The following is a 16,717-nucleotide window of genomic DNA, read 5'->3' on the forward strand; positions in this document are numbered from 1 at the left end:
TTTTGCATAGTTCCCCTTTCTGAAATTAAATGCCACAGTGTTGCACTGCTGAGGTGTTCTTCCCACCACAGGAATGTTAAATGTTATTATATTATGGTCACTATTTCCAAGCAGTCCTGTTATAGTTACCTCTTGGACCAGATCCTGCGCTCCTCTCAGGACTAAATCAAGAGTTACCTCTCCCCCTGTGGGTTCCTGTACTAGCTGCTCCAAGAAGCAGTCATTTAAAGTATCAAGAAATTTTGTCTCTGCATTTCATCCTGAGGTGACATGTACCCAGTCAATATGGGGATAATTGAAATCTCCCACTATTACTGGGTTCTTTATTTTGATAGCTTCCTAATGTCCCTTAGCATTTCATAGTCACTATCACTGTCCTGGTCAGGTGGTCGATAATAGATCCCTACTATTATATTCTTATTAGAGCTTGGAATTACTATCCATAGAGATTCTATGGAACATGTGGATTCACTTAAGATCTTTACTTCATTTGATTCTACATTTTCTTTCACATACAGTGCCACTCCCCTATCCCCCGCACAATCTGTTCTGTCCTTCCAATATATTTTGTACCCCGGAATGATTGTGTCCCATTGTTTGTCCTCACTCCACCAGATTTCTGTGATGCCTATTAAATCAATATCCTCCTTTACGAGGCACTCTAGTTCACCCATCTTATTATTTAGACTTCTAGCATTTGTGTACACCCACTTTAAAAACTTGTCACTTTTTATTTGTCTGCCCTTTTCTGATGTGTCAGATTATTTTTTATGTGAATGTTTCTCATCTGATCTGGCCCTTGGACTATCCTCTTCCATCCTTTCCCCCTGACTAAAACCTTGAGAATCTCTATCAATAGACTCTTCTCTAAGAGAAGTTCCTGTCCGATCCATGTGCTCCTCTGCAGCAATCAGATTTCCCCTATCTCTTAGTTTAAAAACTGCTCTGTAACCTTTTTAATGTTAAGCACAAGAAAACCCCAGCCTAGCACATGATAAAATGGTTTGACAATAGTGTTTAGTGGTGATATTTTGTCTGAAACATCAGGAGAAAAGTAGAAGGGGAGGAAACAAACATGTCATGAAACGCGTAAAGCGACACGTAAGTTGTTTAACCCATATGGTTTGGCTCGGTCAATAAATGTTGGGATAACTTGCCTTAATCTTTTGTCTCACCTAGGGGAAAATGGAAAGTCCCACTATTCACTGAGCAGGTCCATTGTAATGGACATACATGTGTTAGTGATCCTGTATGGGATACCAAGACCGTGCTTCGTTAACTATAAACCTAGTCGAGCGCCTTCACGGCTGAACTGGAGTCTGGTCTGCTTGGGCATTTCAGTTGAGGTCTGCTGTGTCGGTTATTTGCGCAGAGCCAGCACAGCACAGGGAGCGAACTCACACAGAGCCAAATGATGAACAATAACCTTCACCCCTTGCTCAAGCGGATGTGTGGCTATTACTTCCATGTTCCTTGCAGTAGCACTTACTGGAGCATTCTAACTCCTACTATTGAGGAAACGTTCCTTAGTTCCTAAAAATCTAAAGGTAACCATTAACCTGTGCCCTGGCTTACAGCCTACTTAACACACCTATGCTAGTTCATGCCTCAGCTAATATCTTACACAATATAGGACACTGTAAGTTTCTGGGGTACAGCTGAATATAATGAAAGAAGCTAAATATAATGATAATGAAGGCAAGCTCGTTGAGAGAAACATTAGTAAGCACTAGGTAGAGAGAGAGAAGAGGAGAAATGATAAGGACAGCATGGCAGAGGGAGAAGCAAGGAGGGTCTTACAAGTTTAGAAAAAAAAGATTATTTTGAAATAAAGTCTAGAACTGAGAAATTAAAGAAAGGAAGGATTTTTTTAAAAAGCAAAGAATAGATAGAAAGCCTGGCTCAGGGAACACAGGGCAAAGAGATTTTAATGAAGAGAAAAGACAGCACAGAGCAGGGAGGAGAAAACACAGCACATGGCAAAAAGATTTTAAAGGAGGGGGGAGGCAGTGAGTGTACCCAAGCAGGTGCCCCAAGTGAAATGATAACTTTTCAGGGGCAGCGACCCTTAGTGGCAAGCCATGCTGGACCGATCAGAACCTGTTCTACAGCTGTGTGTTAGAATGCACTCTTCCTGAGCCAATCATATCATTCAAAGATTTTTTAAAACAAGGGCCACCACCTCTTCCCTCCCTCCCTTCCCCTCTGTTTGAAAATGTAAGATAAACTCTTTTCTTAATTCTTTTGCCAACAGTGAAATCAAGATGTTCTATTTCTCACACAAAATGAAGTACACCAGATTGATTTTTAAAGTTTTGCCTAAAGGAAAACTTCTGTAAAGGAATGATACAAAACGTCAACTAATTAAAAAGAAAAAGCAGCTTATGTGAAATAACTTTTTTTTCCCTTTACCAGAGATAAGGAACCTGCTTTTCCACACGACACATCCCTTTTTTCCCCCAACCCTTGTTTAATTTCCTGGAAATTAACTTTAGCTGTAAACTTTATAAAGAGAGAATGTCATATGCCCATTTTAATTCTTTTGCTAACATGAAATAACATACCTGCATTATAGGACTAAAGCTATATTAGCAGATCTTTGTACTGGATAACACTAAGAAAATAGCTGATACAAAAAGAGGCTACATTTTTTTTAATTTAAAAGGAAAAGCTGATATTTTACAACAAGACCCTGCTTTTCCCCACCACTCAGAATTTTTCTTTCCTAACCCTTATTTTATTTACTGGAAATTGACCCTACCTGTAAGCTGCATAAAGGAGAATGTCATATTCCCAGGATTTACAATAACATTTTAAAGGAGAGAAATTACGTAGCAGCAGGTTCCTCCATCCTTTTTTTTTTCTAGAGGAAAACTGTGCAAAGGAGGTACATAAAAACTGACCTCTCACTCTTGTTATTCGAAGAAATGACCCTCCCCGCCAGCTTTCCCTCCCTCCATTAACACTTTTGCTAAACATGCAGTGTTTAATTATATCAAATAAAGTATGCTGCTAAAGTTTTCACAAATGCACCAGTCTTTCAAGTTTTCCCTAAGGGCTTTAGATTTATACAACAGACAAATTAGCTCATGTAAAAGAGTTAATACTTTTTACCACAGATAAAGAGTCTGTTTTTCCCCACCACATACATTTTTTTCTTTGTGAATGTTTTTTTAATATAAACCAAGGACAAACATATGTTTAAAACATTAATTAAAGGAACAGGCAGGTAGATTTCTTTGTTTTAGTTTTGTTAAACATACTTGTGAAAGGGAAACCAAACTTCCTTATTTCATTTACTGGAAACCGACTTTAGCTTTGTAAGGCATGAATGTCATTTACAGTAAAAGTTTAAAAGGAATAAATAACTGCATGAAGGAGTAAGAAGAACATCCCCCTTCCTTGTTATTTGAAGCTGATAACTACTGCAACAGAGATGATACTTAATTTTCATAATTAAATAATTAAGCTTAGCATCTCCTTAGGCTTTCATTATTTAACTTTAAGCCTACACTATCGCTGTAGCTATTTTAAAAAGTTTACTGCTTCAAATAGGCCTCACTGCATATGAAACATTCCTAAAAGAGGCCTTGTTATGTTACAGCTCATTCCATGCTGTATTTTCATGTTAAACTTCTAAAGAACTTTATTTGATATGATTAAACACTGCATGTTTAGCAAAAGTGTTAAATGGAACAGAAAAAGTCAGGAAGATGGATGCGAATAGGCTATATCTGAACTTCGTATAGTCACAGGACCTTCGCTTTTGTCTTTTTAAAAATTTCATAAAGTTTTCTTCCTAATAAACATTATTTTGTTTCAGTAGTTATCATCTTCAAATAACAAGAGAGGGGGATATTTATCCTTCGCACAGTTATTCATTCCTCTTACACTTTTATTGTAAATGACATTCACCCTTTACAAAGTTAAAGTCAGTTTCCAGTAAATGAAATAAGGAAGTTTGATTTCACTTTCACAAGTGTCTTTAACAAAACTGAAACAAAGAAATCTATATGCCTGTTCCCTTTAATTAATGTTTTAAACATTTATTTGTCCTTGGTTTCGACTTTAAAAAACATTCTCAAAGAAGAAAGTGTATGTGGTGGGGCAGGGAATCTTTGGTAAAAAGTGTTAATTCTTTTACATGAGCTAATTTGTCTGTTGTATAAATCTAAAGCCATTAGGTGAAACATTAACAACTGGTGCATTTGTGAAAACTTTAACAGCAAACTTTATTTGATATAATTAAACACTGCATGTTTAGCAAAAGTGTTAAATGGAGTGGGGGAAAGTGAGGGGTCATTTCTTGAATAGCAAGGGTGAGGGGGCTGGTTTTTATGTACCTCCTTTGCACAGTTTTCTTCTAGGAAAAACAAGAGGGGGGATCCATTGCTATATAATTCTCTCCTTTAAAATTTTATTATAAAATAGTTAAAAAGAATGTGTTAAATACATTGTAAATGGTTATGTCACTATTTCTTTACAATTGACATTCTTGTACACAGGATTTTATTTCTAGATTAAAATCTTTGTGTTGCAGAGTTGGTAATTATTTAGTGATGAAAATTAAATAAACTTAGCATCTCTTCAGGTTTTCATTATTTAATTTTAAACCTGTGCTTTTGCTGAAAAAAGAAACACCTTTAAAAAAAACATGCTACTTCAAATAGGGCTCGCTGCATGCTATTTTTTTATTGAAACACATATATAAACACATATGTCATTTCACTAGAGGCAGCTGCTTGGGTAAGCTCACTGCTTTGCTCTCTCTTTCTCTCTCTCTCTGTCCTCTTTAAAATCTCTTTGTCATGTGTTCAGAGACACAGGCTCTCTATTTATTCTTTAATTTCTTTGAAATCCTCTCTTTCTTGAATTTCTCAATCTATGCTTTATTTGAAAGTACTCTTGTTTCTAAACTTTTAAACCCCTCTTTGCTCTCATACTCTGCCATCTGCTCTGCTTTAAAAATCATTCTTAATTTTTTAAAAACTTTTTTCTTTCAGAAACCTTTTAAAACAAGCACCTCTTTTCTTTAATTTCTCTCTATTCTCTATTTCAGAATAACCCTTCCCCCCCAAATGTTAGAAGTCTCTTGCCCTGTGTTCAGTGACACAGGCTCTCTATCTATTCTTTAACTTCTTTGAAATCTTCTCTTTCTTGAATTTCTCAACTCTATGCTTTATTTCAAAATAAACCTTTTTTAAATAAACTTTAAAACCCTCTTTTCTCCTCTCTCTCCCACGTGTTCCCTGTCTTTCTTCCTCCTCTTTTTGTCTACCAGGTGCTTACTAAACTTTCTCTCAACCTAACAAAGAAATCTCGTTTCTTTAATTTGCCTTTTTTCTTTATTTCAAAATAAACATTTTTAATTGTTCTCTATTTTTAATTTACCTCTTTTTAATGTACCTTTATATTTTTCTCTTATTTCATAAATCTTTTGTGTTTCTTTAATTTCTTCCAAAATAACCCTTTTTAATTTCTCACTCTCTATTCTTTATATTTTTAAAACTCTTTTCTTTCATAACCTTTTGAAACAACTTCATCTCTATTCTTTAATTTCTTTAAACCCTTTTTCTTTATTTTCTTCTTTCTTTATGAAACTTAATTTTTTCTTTTCTTTAATAAAACTTTTGCTTTTCTTTTTCAAAATGACCCCCTTTTTTTTTCTTTAAAGCACTTTTTAAAACTCTCTTTGCTTCTCTTACTGCCACGTGCTCAGTGAGACAGGTTCTCTTGCTTGTCTCAACTCTATTATTTTTAGAAAGCCTTTTAAATTTCTTTTTCGTTTATTTTTACCTCTCCCAAAAGTCAGCCTAACACATCAAAACACCAGCACAAGGTCAAAGCAACCAATCGGAAGGGGTGAGGAGGATGCAGGGTGGGGAAGGTATAAGAAACACTAAAAGCCACTGGAAGCCAAAGATAATCCTGGCCTTAGCCAGTGCACAACCTCACTCCCTACCCCTCCCATGGAGTACAAAAGAGGTGATACCGAAGCCCCCAGACTCACAACCCTCCAAACCAAAACATGTCCATAAATTGTAAGGGGAGGGACCAGGGGCCTGCATCACTAGTATAATCAAGCCTTCTAAGAAAGACACGGAGGGAATGGGACAGGAAAAGCTCTGATGGGCTACATAGCTGTGAATTATGCTTACTTGGAAAGCCCAATAAACTTCATATTGCTTGCACTTTTGATTCTGGTGTTCTGCTTTCTGTCTGCCTAACAGGAACAGGGAGAGGAAGCCTTAACAATAAGTATGTGGTCAAAAATGACACTATGCCACAAGATTATGGGGAAAAATGTACCAATGGGAGTTCTTGCAAAAAAATAACAGTAAGAGTAATTTTTTTGCTTACAAGTCACATTTTTCTAACACATGCCCTAACCTCAGGTTGCACTATGTGCATAAATGCTAATGAGGTATAATTAGAATCACATGATAAAAAAAGGATGCCCAGATGAGGAAAATTGAGCTCCCTGTGGGAAACTCCAGCTTGACTATCTCTCTACTGAGGATTAATCTGTGAAAGACCCATCAGACCCTAACATTGCCTAGGAGATGTAAGTATGATTATTTTTGTAACTTGTGCATAGGTCTGTGTAGAATTTCTATAAGCTCAGGTAATCATAACTTTAATTGTAACTTTAATAAAACTTTTAAAACAGACTAGACCTTTTACTTGTAAATGTCTGTATGGTCAATAGCCTTGGTCTTTATGTGTTGCTAGAGACTCTAAATCTGAAGCAAGTAGCAGAGGTGACTTTCACTCTGTTAAGCTTGAAATTATAGCCGCTGTAAAGCCAAAGCCACAGTGGTCTAATATCACATAACAAAATTCACTTTAAATAAAATAAAAGCTACAAATTGGCACCTAGTGCATGGCTCCGGAGAACACAGAAAGTATGATGGAGAGAAAGGTCACTTTAGATCTACAGGTGTAATTAATTGAAAACAAATGATTTTATGTAGGTAAAAAGGATTGTGTTCTGCTTACAATGAGATGGGGCAGCAAATCCAAGATATCCCAAAGTTAGAAAGTGAGAAAGATGTATGTACAGAGATGCAGTTTCCACCTGTATATGTTATTAATGTAATACCAGCTAATCCCATTTCCCGTATCCCGGTAGCCATGGTGGAACCTGGGAAAGAACAGCCAACATTAGGACATAGCTTTCCATTGGGTAAGGAGGGGGTTGAGGGTCTAAGAGCAGACAGGAATAACAGAATAAACACTCCGGCAAGATAGAAAAAGAGGAAGTGTCAGATACAGACGCTGAGACAAGCACTTTGGGGATAGTGAAAAGGGGATTTGAAGAAGCTGTTAGCAGTGAAGAAAGAGAAGGTCTGTTACAAAAAGTTTACCAAATAAGAAAAAGTCAGGAGGTACTTCGGTCTCATTCACAACTTTGCCGCTTATTACAAGAAACTCAGGGAACTATAGAACTTGCTGGCTACATGACAGGAAGCAAATTAGATAGAAATGCCTCCCATGAAAGATGAAAGTCTTTGCAATTTGTGACCCTAACAAATGAGTCTAATACCTTTAAGTCAGTTGAGCAAGAAGCAATAAGGAAGAGAACAGGTGGCACACTTCATTCTGATTCCCACCTGCTCTCTTTACACCAAAAGGCTTGGTCAAAAGCAGAATTCCCACAGGACAATCTGCCAATGCCAGACCTTCACAAGGTGCAGGCACTTACCCCAACCAAAACAAAGTATAAAAGGTTAGAACCAAACTTCCCATCTACATTTTACACAGTAGAAGGTGCCCAAACTTGGGAGATACCAGTTCCTTTGAAAAACAGAGGAAAAGGAAATCCCTAATGTAACTATAAAGGAGGAACAAGAATCAACTTCTAAACTGGAACCTTCAGGGTTGAATAGCCATGTCTTCCCAATAGCAGTAGTAACAAATACAAAAACACCAAATGCCATTGAAAAGATGATAGTGCCAATGAGAAAAGGAGATAGAGTTGCAAACATGCAGCACTTTGTGGAATACATTGCCATCAAAATTTCAAGAAGGGGAAAAATCATTTACAGACACTGTATATCTGTTAGAACAGAATATGGACCCAGGACAGGCAGGGGTCACCTTGGTAGCTAATCTGAGACAACAGGAGTGAGAATCCCCATATGTGTTTCATAATAGATTATGTGCAGCTTGAAAATCTAATGAAGTGTCTGGAAAGGAAAGGGACCCTCAATATATTGATTTATTATTTAACAATGTTTCACCAGCATTTTGAAGGAAGGTTATGATCAATGGTTTAGATTATAAGCGTATTCTCTATGCCATTAATTTTGTGGACAATATCAAGCTGGAAGGAGTTGTGAGTGCTTTGGAGGATAGGAAATAAAATTTAAAATGATCCGGACAAACTGGAGAAGTGGTCTAAAGTAAATATGATGAAATTCAATAAGGACAAATGCAAAGTACTCCACTTAGGAAGGAATAAATAGTTGCACATATACAAAATGGGAAATGACTGCCTAGGAAGGAGCACCGTGGAAAGGGATCTGGAAGTCATAGAGTATCACAAGTTAAATATGAGTCAACAGTGTACACTGTTGCAAAAAAAGCAAACATCATTCTGGGATGCATTAGCAGGAATATTGTAAGCAAGACACGAGAAGTAATTCTTCCACTTTACTCTGCACTTATTAGGCCTCAGCTGAAGTATTGTGTCCAGTTCTGGGTGCCAAATTTCAGGAAAGATGTGGATAAAATGGAGAAAGTCCTGAGAAGAGCAACAAAAAGTATTAAAGGTCTAGAAAATATGAGCTATGAGGGAAGATTGAAAAAAAGTATTTATATAATCTGGAGAGGAGAAGGCTGAGAGGGGACGTGATAACAGTTTTCAAGTACATAAAATGTTGTTACAAGGAGGAGGGAGAAAAACTGTTCTTCTTAACCTCTGAGGATAGGACAAGAAGCAGTGGGCTTAAAATACAGCAAGGGCAGTTTAGGGTGGACATTAGGAAAAACTTCTTAACTGTCAGAGTGGTTAAGCACTGGAATAAATTGCCTAGGGAGGTTGTGGAATCTCCATCATTGGGGATTTTTAAGATCAGGTTGGACAAACACCTGTCAGGGATGGTCTAGATCAGTGGTCCCCAATGCAGTGCCCATGGGCCCAGTGGTGCCTGCTGGGGCATCTATGTGCACCTGTGTACTGGCCAACGGAGAAGCATCCACCAAAATGCCCCATCACCAAGAGGCTCTGCCACCAAAATGCCGCTGATTTTTGGCAGCATTTTGGCAGTGATGCCTCTTGATGATGCTACTTCAGCGGCATTTCAGTGGCGATGCCTCTTGAGGTTATTGCTTCTTGGTGGCATTTTGGCAGATGCTTGTCCGCCAGCCACAGTCCTCGGTAGCTCGTCGTCCGGCACCTGCCACCCGGAAAAGGTTGGGGACCACTGGTCTATAGATAATACTTAGTCCTGCTTTGGGTGCAGAGAACTGGACTAGATGACCTTTCAAGGTCCCTTCCAGTTTTATGATTCTATAATGCACGTACACACTAAGAGTACTCTTCCAGATATTTTGGATGAATTGTCTAAGCTTATAGTTATATTCAGATCCAACTGAAAAGTTCCAAGAGAATTCATCCTCCTATAGCAACTGTTCAAGGAGCCACAGGTAGAACAAAACATAAAGTGGAAGGCCTACAATATGTGGCAGAATGCCAACAAGCTCACACAAGAGGGTTGGCTAAGAATATTAGAAACTGATTATATCTAAGAGGTGCCATACCATGCTGCCCACAAACTCAAAATCCACAATATAATAATCACAGGCACCTAAATAAAGGAGAGCCACTTCATGCTCATTACTATCTTCATCAGCTACAGTATGAGACAATTCATACCTGACAATAATCACTACCATCTCCTCCCAAAAATCCCAGCCTATCAGCCTCCTACTCCTAAACTGGACATAATTAGCACTTCGCCAGACTGGAACAACATTAGAACCTCAGAAGTATGAAATGCAGGAAATGCACCAGCAGATGAACTCCATGATTTTGAATTGCTAGCCCACCCCACCTCAACCCATTGCAGTAGCTACTGCAACATTATAGATTCATAGACTCTAGGACTGGAAGGGACCTCGAGAGGTCATCGAGTCCAGTCCCCTGCCCTCATGGCAGGACCAAATATTGTCTAGACAATCCCTAATAGACATTTATCTAACCTACTCTTAAATATCTCCAGAGATGGAGATTCCACAACTTCCCTAGGCAATCTATTCCAGTGTTTAACTACCCTGACAGTTAGAAACTTTTTCCTAATGTCCAACCTAAATCTCCCTTGCTGCAGTTTAAGCCCATTGCTTCTTGTTCTATCATTGGAGGCTAAGGTGAACAAGTTTTCCCTCTCCTCCTGATGACACCCTTTTAGATACCTGAAAACTGCTATCATGTCCCCTCTCAGTCTTCTCTTTTCCAAACTAAACAAACCCAATTCCTTCAGCCTTCCTTCATAGGTCATGTTCTCAAGACCTTTAATCATTCTTGTTGCTCTTCTCTGGACCCTCTCCAATTTTGGATTTCAACTCTACTTATGCAGTATGAAAGCCAGGAAGGGGAAAGAGTGAATGAGGATCCACAATAACAGATAGAATGAAGCCAACAGGCCTTGTGCAGTTTTTCCCTCCAAAGGCAAACATTGCAAAAATAAGGCAAATGTGCATGAATAAGTGACTTAATATATAGATGCTTTTGCTAAACATTGGTATGTGTGTGAAAGAATTTCAGTGACTATTATAATCATAGGAGGAAATTTTCCTCCACAAAAGTTTTTTCAGGTATTACCTTGTCTCAGGGAGATGGAACAAGAGCTCAACAGAAGGTGAACTCAATTCAAAAATTGCCTATGCACACTGATATAATTTCTTTATGATCTTTTCTAGGATTGGCGGGATACTGTCGAGACTTCATTCCTAACTTTTCTTCCATTGCAGGTCCACTGTACAAACTTCTGAAAAAAGGGATTGCTTGGGCCTGAATAGACCAGCATATGAATAGATTTTTAAAATTGAAGCAAGCAGTAATAAAAGCATATGTGCTGACCACTCTCTCTCAGTGCAACTGAACTTGCAACAGTAGCTTCTAACGAGAAGCATGGAAATTTAAGCCAATAGTCTATGACCCTAGAAGAATGAGCGTAGTAGAACTTAATTATTCCATCTGTGAAAAATATGTATTGGTTTCCGGCTAGGCTACCAAGCAGTTTGTGTTTTTAATTGGTTTAAACCCAATAGCTCTACCTTCCACGCACACCCTTCTCCAGCTCTTGTTTTATAATTGAATCAAGGATGGAAATCTGTCCAAGGCTAAACTGACAAACTGGACTTTGTTGTTGCAGGGAAAAGATATAACAGTGATCAGAGTACAGACCTTATATCATTTGCCTCATGCCCTGTTGTATTCTGGGCACTCTGATATGTGCCCATATGTTGATCAAGGGAAAACCTTGACCCAGTTTTTCAAAGTAATATCTCCCAGAATAAAAATCACAGAAACATATTGCTTTTCCATAAATGAGTTCATCTGTTGTGATCAGAAGAAACCAGTACCTTCTTGTTGTTATTGACCCATGCTCCAAATGGATGGAAAAAGTTCCTCTTAAGGCAAATGTTGCTTTAGCCACAACCAAAATATTTGGAACAATGCTTCTCTCATTGGAAACTCTCCACAAGGATAGAGTCAGATAGAGGGGCACATTTTACTGGGTGAACGTTACAAGGTGTTTACAGTTGCTTGGAGTGCAACAAAAATTGCATAATCTATATAGACCGCAATCATCAGAGATGGTGGAGTGAACAAATAGCATCATCAAACTAATGCTGTGGAAACTGGTAGATGCCAATGGATGCAATTGGGATATGCTGACTCCAATCATTTAAATGACACTCAGGGCAACTCCAGATGCCTCCACAGATCATACATACATTGAGATGACGACTGGGTGAAGAATGTGAATGTCAGAGCACCTTTTGTAGCATTCCAATGGCACACAGCTAGAGGGAATCAAACTGGAAATCTACCTGCAAGCACTGACAAAAACATCTTAATCTGATTCACTTGCAGGTGGCTGTTAAACTGGGAAAATCCAAACAGAAGGCAAAAAAGTCTATCTTGATAAAAGTCAAAAAGAGAATACTTGCAAAATTGGAGATCAGGTGATGCTCCTGTCATATTCTCTATCAGAACATAATTTATTTAAATTAATTAACTGGACCATGAAGGTACTTATATACTGTCACGTCTTAATCTCCCTACAGGGGTATATCAGTGATGAGCAGGGAGGTGGTATTACTGATGTGTACAATGCTTAATTCCTACTCTGTCACTCTGAGTGCAGAAGTTGGGAGCCCACAAGTATTCTAAAAATTAATACTGGCCACTCCAGACTTGTATTAAACTCCCAAGGTTACAGCTTTTCTCTGACCTTGGCTTGGTAAACACTGCCACCACCTAAATGCAAAAAAAAAAAAAAGACTTGCAAATTGAGTGCGTTCCTGGGGGCCTTCTGTATGGGGTTCATGGAGCATTGTCAGCCAAGCTGTGTCGTCTCCAGCAGGAGACAGTAATCCCATCCCTTTCTCTCTCTCTCTTTCTCTCTTTCTCTCTCTCTCTCTCTCTCTCTCTCTCTCTCTCTCTCTCTCTCTCTCTCTCTCTCTCACACACACACACACACACACACACACACACACACTGTTTAAAAGCAGAAAATCACGAGTGCAGATCCAGAGTTCACATTCTTCAGGATCTAGACACTCACACTCACATACCTACCCACAGACACAATAACATATGTTCAGAAATGTAAGCTGAGCAAACCGCAGGTGTGGGGACAGAGCTTCGCAGAATGCAATTAAGGGCTGGAGTTATAAAAGGAGCAGAGGGAATTCCAATGAGGTTTGTTGCCTTAACTTCTAGAGTGCTTCCTAGAGCCTGCAAGGGCCCTAAATTGATTTCCATATAAACTGACTACTGTCAGTCTACCAGTTACAATGCCCTCTGCCAAATTTTCACAGGGAAGTAACTTTAAAATTAAAAGTCAAGTTGACACCTTTGCACTTGGGCTGAATGGAACCAGAATAAACAAGGCCCCAAATGGGGAATGGGGGCTGTGTCTATTTTCTCAGCTCTTTCTCTCACCTAAAGGTTTCCAACCAGTGATTTACTGTTTCCTGCTCTCCCAGGCACACACCAAGATCAGAGATGTCTATCTGGCTATCTCCACACACCCCTCTCCCTCTCTCTCCCCCATATATACACTTTATTGGAAAGGGAGGCTTGGGAACATGAACCATCATCAATTTCTGTTGTAGCAGGAGAGAAATGTTATTACTAGGGTCAGTGGGTTTTTGTTGTTGTTTGTTTTTTTGTTTTAAATCTGAACCTCATCACCACCACCCATTTTTTCTCTCTTATTTGTATTTGGAAAGTGGAACCTCTAAACCAACCACACTCCATGTTAGCTTATTTTCTTTTACATTTCCAGGTGGAGATAGGATTTCAACTCCTAACTCCCTTAGACTCTTAAAATTCCACTCAATATCCCTATGGGACGATACTAAATGTTCCTTTTCTCTGAACCAGCCACAGAAAATAACAGTTAGAGGTTGACTTGGTCCTCCCATCGAGGCACTCCCTGAAGAGTACATTTGTCACTGAAAAAAGAATTCCACATCACCAGGAGCTCTACGGGGAAATATGGAAGAAACTATGAAAAGGTTTCAATGGAGAAAGGTAAATAATTTGTCCTACAGAAACTTGTTGTGTTCTACCCAGAGTAGATTTCTTTCAATCTGATAAAACTTTCACAATTTTTGAGTTTCATTCAACCAAAGCCAACTTTATTTCCCAATTTCTGAGAACTTCAGTGAAGGGAAAAATCAGTCATTTGCCCACCTCCACCTGTAACCTTGGCTGAGGTTTCCAGTTATAGTCATAATACAGATGCAAAGAGTAAATCCTGGGAAAATGCCAGGGACTGGTGTTATTTGTGCACAGTCCCCATGTCTCCGCACTATGGTAGCCTTAGGAGAGATGAGATATTTTATTGTATTTTATTTTTGGCAGGATGGTGGATGTGTCCGACTTTCCCATGAGCTCTCGGCGGGTGAGAAAAAAGCCACTGAGAACAGAAAGGAAAAAGTCCTGGAGTGCCTCAAGAGCCTTGGCATTGCCCGCGATGAGGTAAGTGTTACCCGGGGTTCTTTCAACCCAAAGCTCTTGGTAACTTTAGTCTATGCGAGGAGGTGTCAGGAAATAACTCAGGGGAGGCACGGCCATCCAACCAATAGATGGCTGGCACAAACAGGACAACACAAGAGTGCTTTCACTTAAAGCTAAACTTTACTTAGTCTCAAGCACTTACACACGGCCACAACAAATGAATAAAACACCCCCAACCCTTGATAATTACCAAAGCTGAGTGTGGCTTTCAAGTGATACAGCGGCAGCCCGTCTGCTGCTGGGGAACAGAAGATGCATCTAGAGGGAGAGGCCAGTCCCGAAACGAGTCCCACCTGTCTCAAGCTTTTCCCCCTTATTTATACATTAGTAATTAAAGAAACCTTGTTAAGTAAGCAGTTTCAAGCAAGAGGTTCCTTCTGATTATTGATTAACCAGGTGTGGGTCTTTCCAGAACTTTCAGCCTTGAGACCTCAATAGACATTCCTGAGACATTTCCTACTCTTTGAAAATGCATGTATCAGCAATTTTAACTCAATTCTTATCAGGAAGGAAGTGGGGTCAAACTGCCCTTTCAGTGATATCCTAAATCCCCCCTCCCGCTTGCTGACTAGGCTGTCTTTAACAATAAGCCATAGTGGTTTCAGGCACTTTACTGGTTTGCCAAAATCTCCCCGTAATATAGGGGCCCATCATGCCTCTTGGCACTAAGGAGAACAATATAGGATGTTAGTCATGTGGATGGTGATTGAGGTGCCTGGTACGGTGGGAGGAAATGCCTTAAAAATCCTGCCCCATGGAGATGTTCCCCTTGAAATACAACATTCCCAAAGCACCAAGAAGGCAACCCATGGCTACAGACATACAAACCTTATGTCCTTTGGCAGGCTCAAACTTGGGGGCCTTCAGTGCTAAAAGCACAAGCTCCTACCCCTTCAGCTGAAGGATCAGTAAGGGGCTTGCTGAGACTAACCTCTAGAGAGCTGCATGCTCACATGAAGTCAGGTCAGTGCTTCCTAATTCAGTCAGTGCTTCCTAAAAACCCTTTGCAGTATGTGTGTATATAGCGCTGTGATTTTCAGGCCAGACAGAGCCTGCAGCAGAGAACAGATGAGAAGGGGGGATTAGAGCCATCACTGTAGTGCACAGAGAGCGTTAGAGGGACAGAGTTGGTTGAGCTACTAATACTTATCTGACTTATTACTAATATGAGTAATGAACAGTGATTATGTAACATACTTTCTGCATATATCACAGCCCCCTCTGCTGGTTGAACCTTACAGAGGGCAAAATCCAGCTGCTGCTGCCCACCCCCCATGGTTACTCTGTTAGCTGGCATGATGGAGAAATTTGAGGAACATCACAGGATTGTTACCCATCATTGAAAAATGGCAGTCCTTAGAGGGATGCGAACTCCTGTGGACCTAACATATATGGGAACCTCTGCCCACTGACAGCTTTGCAAATCTCAGCCTAAGAGTCTTCCACTGCTTCTTCTTCACAGTATTCTTCCTTCATCTGAAGGGAAAGTGACCTGGGTGTTTTTTTGGTGCTCAGGGTTTAGTAACCATTTGTAATGATGCTGTCTCTGGCAGGACACAACTAAGAGTATCAGTTCAGGACAAATTGCTTAGAGCAGGGCAGTTACAGCTCAAGGCTGGGTTTCCTTTATTATTAAGGCAAACCAAACCAGCCAAACAGAGAGGACTTTGGTGTCACTCCACTGGCTAACCATAAGTCGTACAAGCTATTCCCTTAGATGCTCCAGTTTCCCAGTATCACCACCAATGCCACTCGTTATGAGGATGAATGGTTATTAAAACCAATACCTCAGTAAAAGATAAAAGGTTCTTTTGATCCCAAAGGATGAAGCCCCAGATCCAGGTCAATGTACAAATCAGATCTTACCCACAAATCACACTGTTGCCAATCCTTTAGAATCTAAAAACTAAACGTTTATTAATAAAAGAACGAAATATAGCTGAGAGTTAAAATTGGTTAAATGGAATCAACTACATACAGTAATGACAAAGTTCTTGGTTCAAGCTTGTGGCAGTGATGGAATATGCTGCAGGCTTAAATCAAGTCTCTGGAGCACATCCCCAGCTTGTTCAGTCCTTTGTTCAGAGTTTTAGTTTATAGCAAGGTTCCTCCAGAGGTCAGAAACAGAATTGAAGACAAAATGGAGATGCTGCTTCTGACTTCTATAGTCCTTTTGCCATGTGACTTGTGCTTTCTTTGTTCCAACCACAAGTCACCAAGCACATGGCATGGAAAAACCTCAGAGTTTGGTCAATAGGCATGTCCCTGCATGCCTTGCTGAGTCAAAAGGTAATCTGACTTCTCTCAATGGGTCAAGTGTATAGCTGATCCTCCATAATGGGCAATCAAGCAGGTTAGGCAGTGCTGAGGCCATGTTGTCTGGGTGTCACCCAGAAATATAGCACAAATTTGAAATACAGACAGTATAGAGCCAACACTTATAACTCTAAACACAAA

General features: G+C 39.5%; 1 protein-coding gene across 1 annotated transcript in view; it reads left to right on the top strand.

Moving 5' to 3' along the window:
* Positions 1 to 16,717, top strand: part of LOC115643567 (cytosolic phospholipase A2 gamma-like) — a gene marked incomplete at its 3' end in the record, with an annotated part of 46,445 nt that overhangs the window by 3,756 nt on the left and 25,972 nt on the right. The window contains 2 exon segments of the mRNA XM_030547591.1: positions 6,231 to 6,337; positions 14,105 to 14,221. Coding sequence (XP_030403451.1) covers positions 6,231 to 6,337; positions 14,105 to 14,221 — 224 coding nt within the window.

The sequence above is a fragment of the Gopherus evgoodei genome, unplaced genomic scaffold, assembly GCF_007399415.2.
Source record: "Gopherus evgoodei ecotype Sinaloan lineage unplaced genomic scaffold, rGopEvg1_v1.p scaffold_62_arrow_ctg1, whole genome shotgun sequence".
NCBI classification, from domain to species: domain Eukaryota; kingdom Metazoa; phylum Chordata; order Testudines; family Testudinidae; genus Gopherus; species Gopherus evgoodei.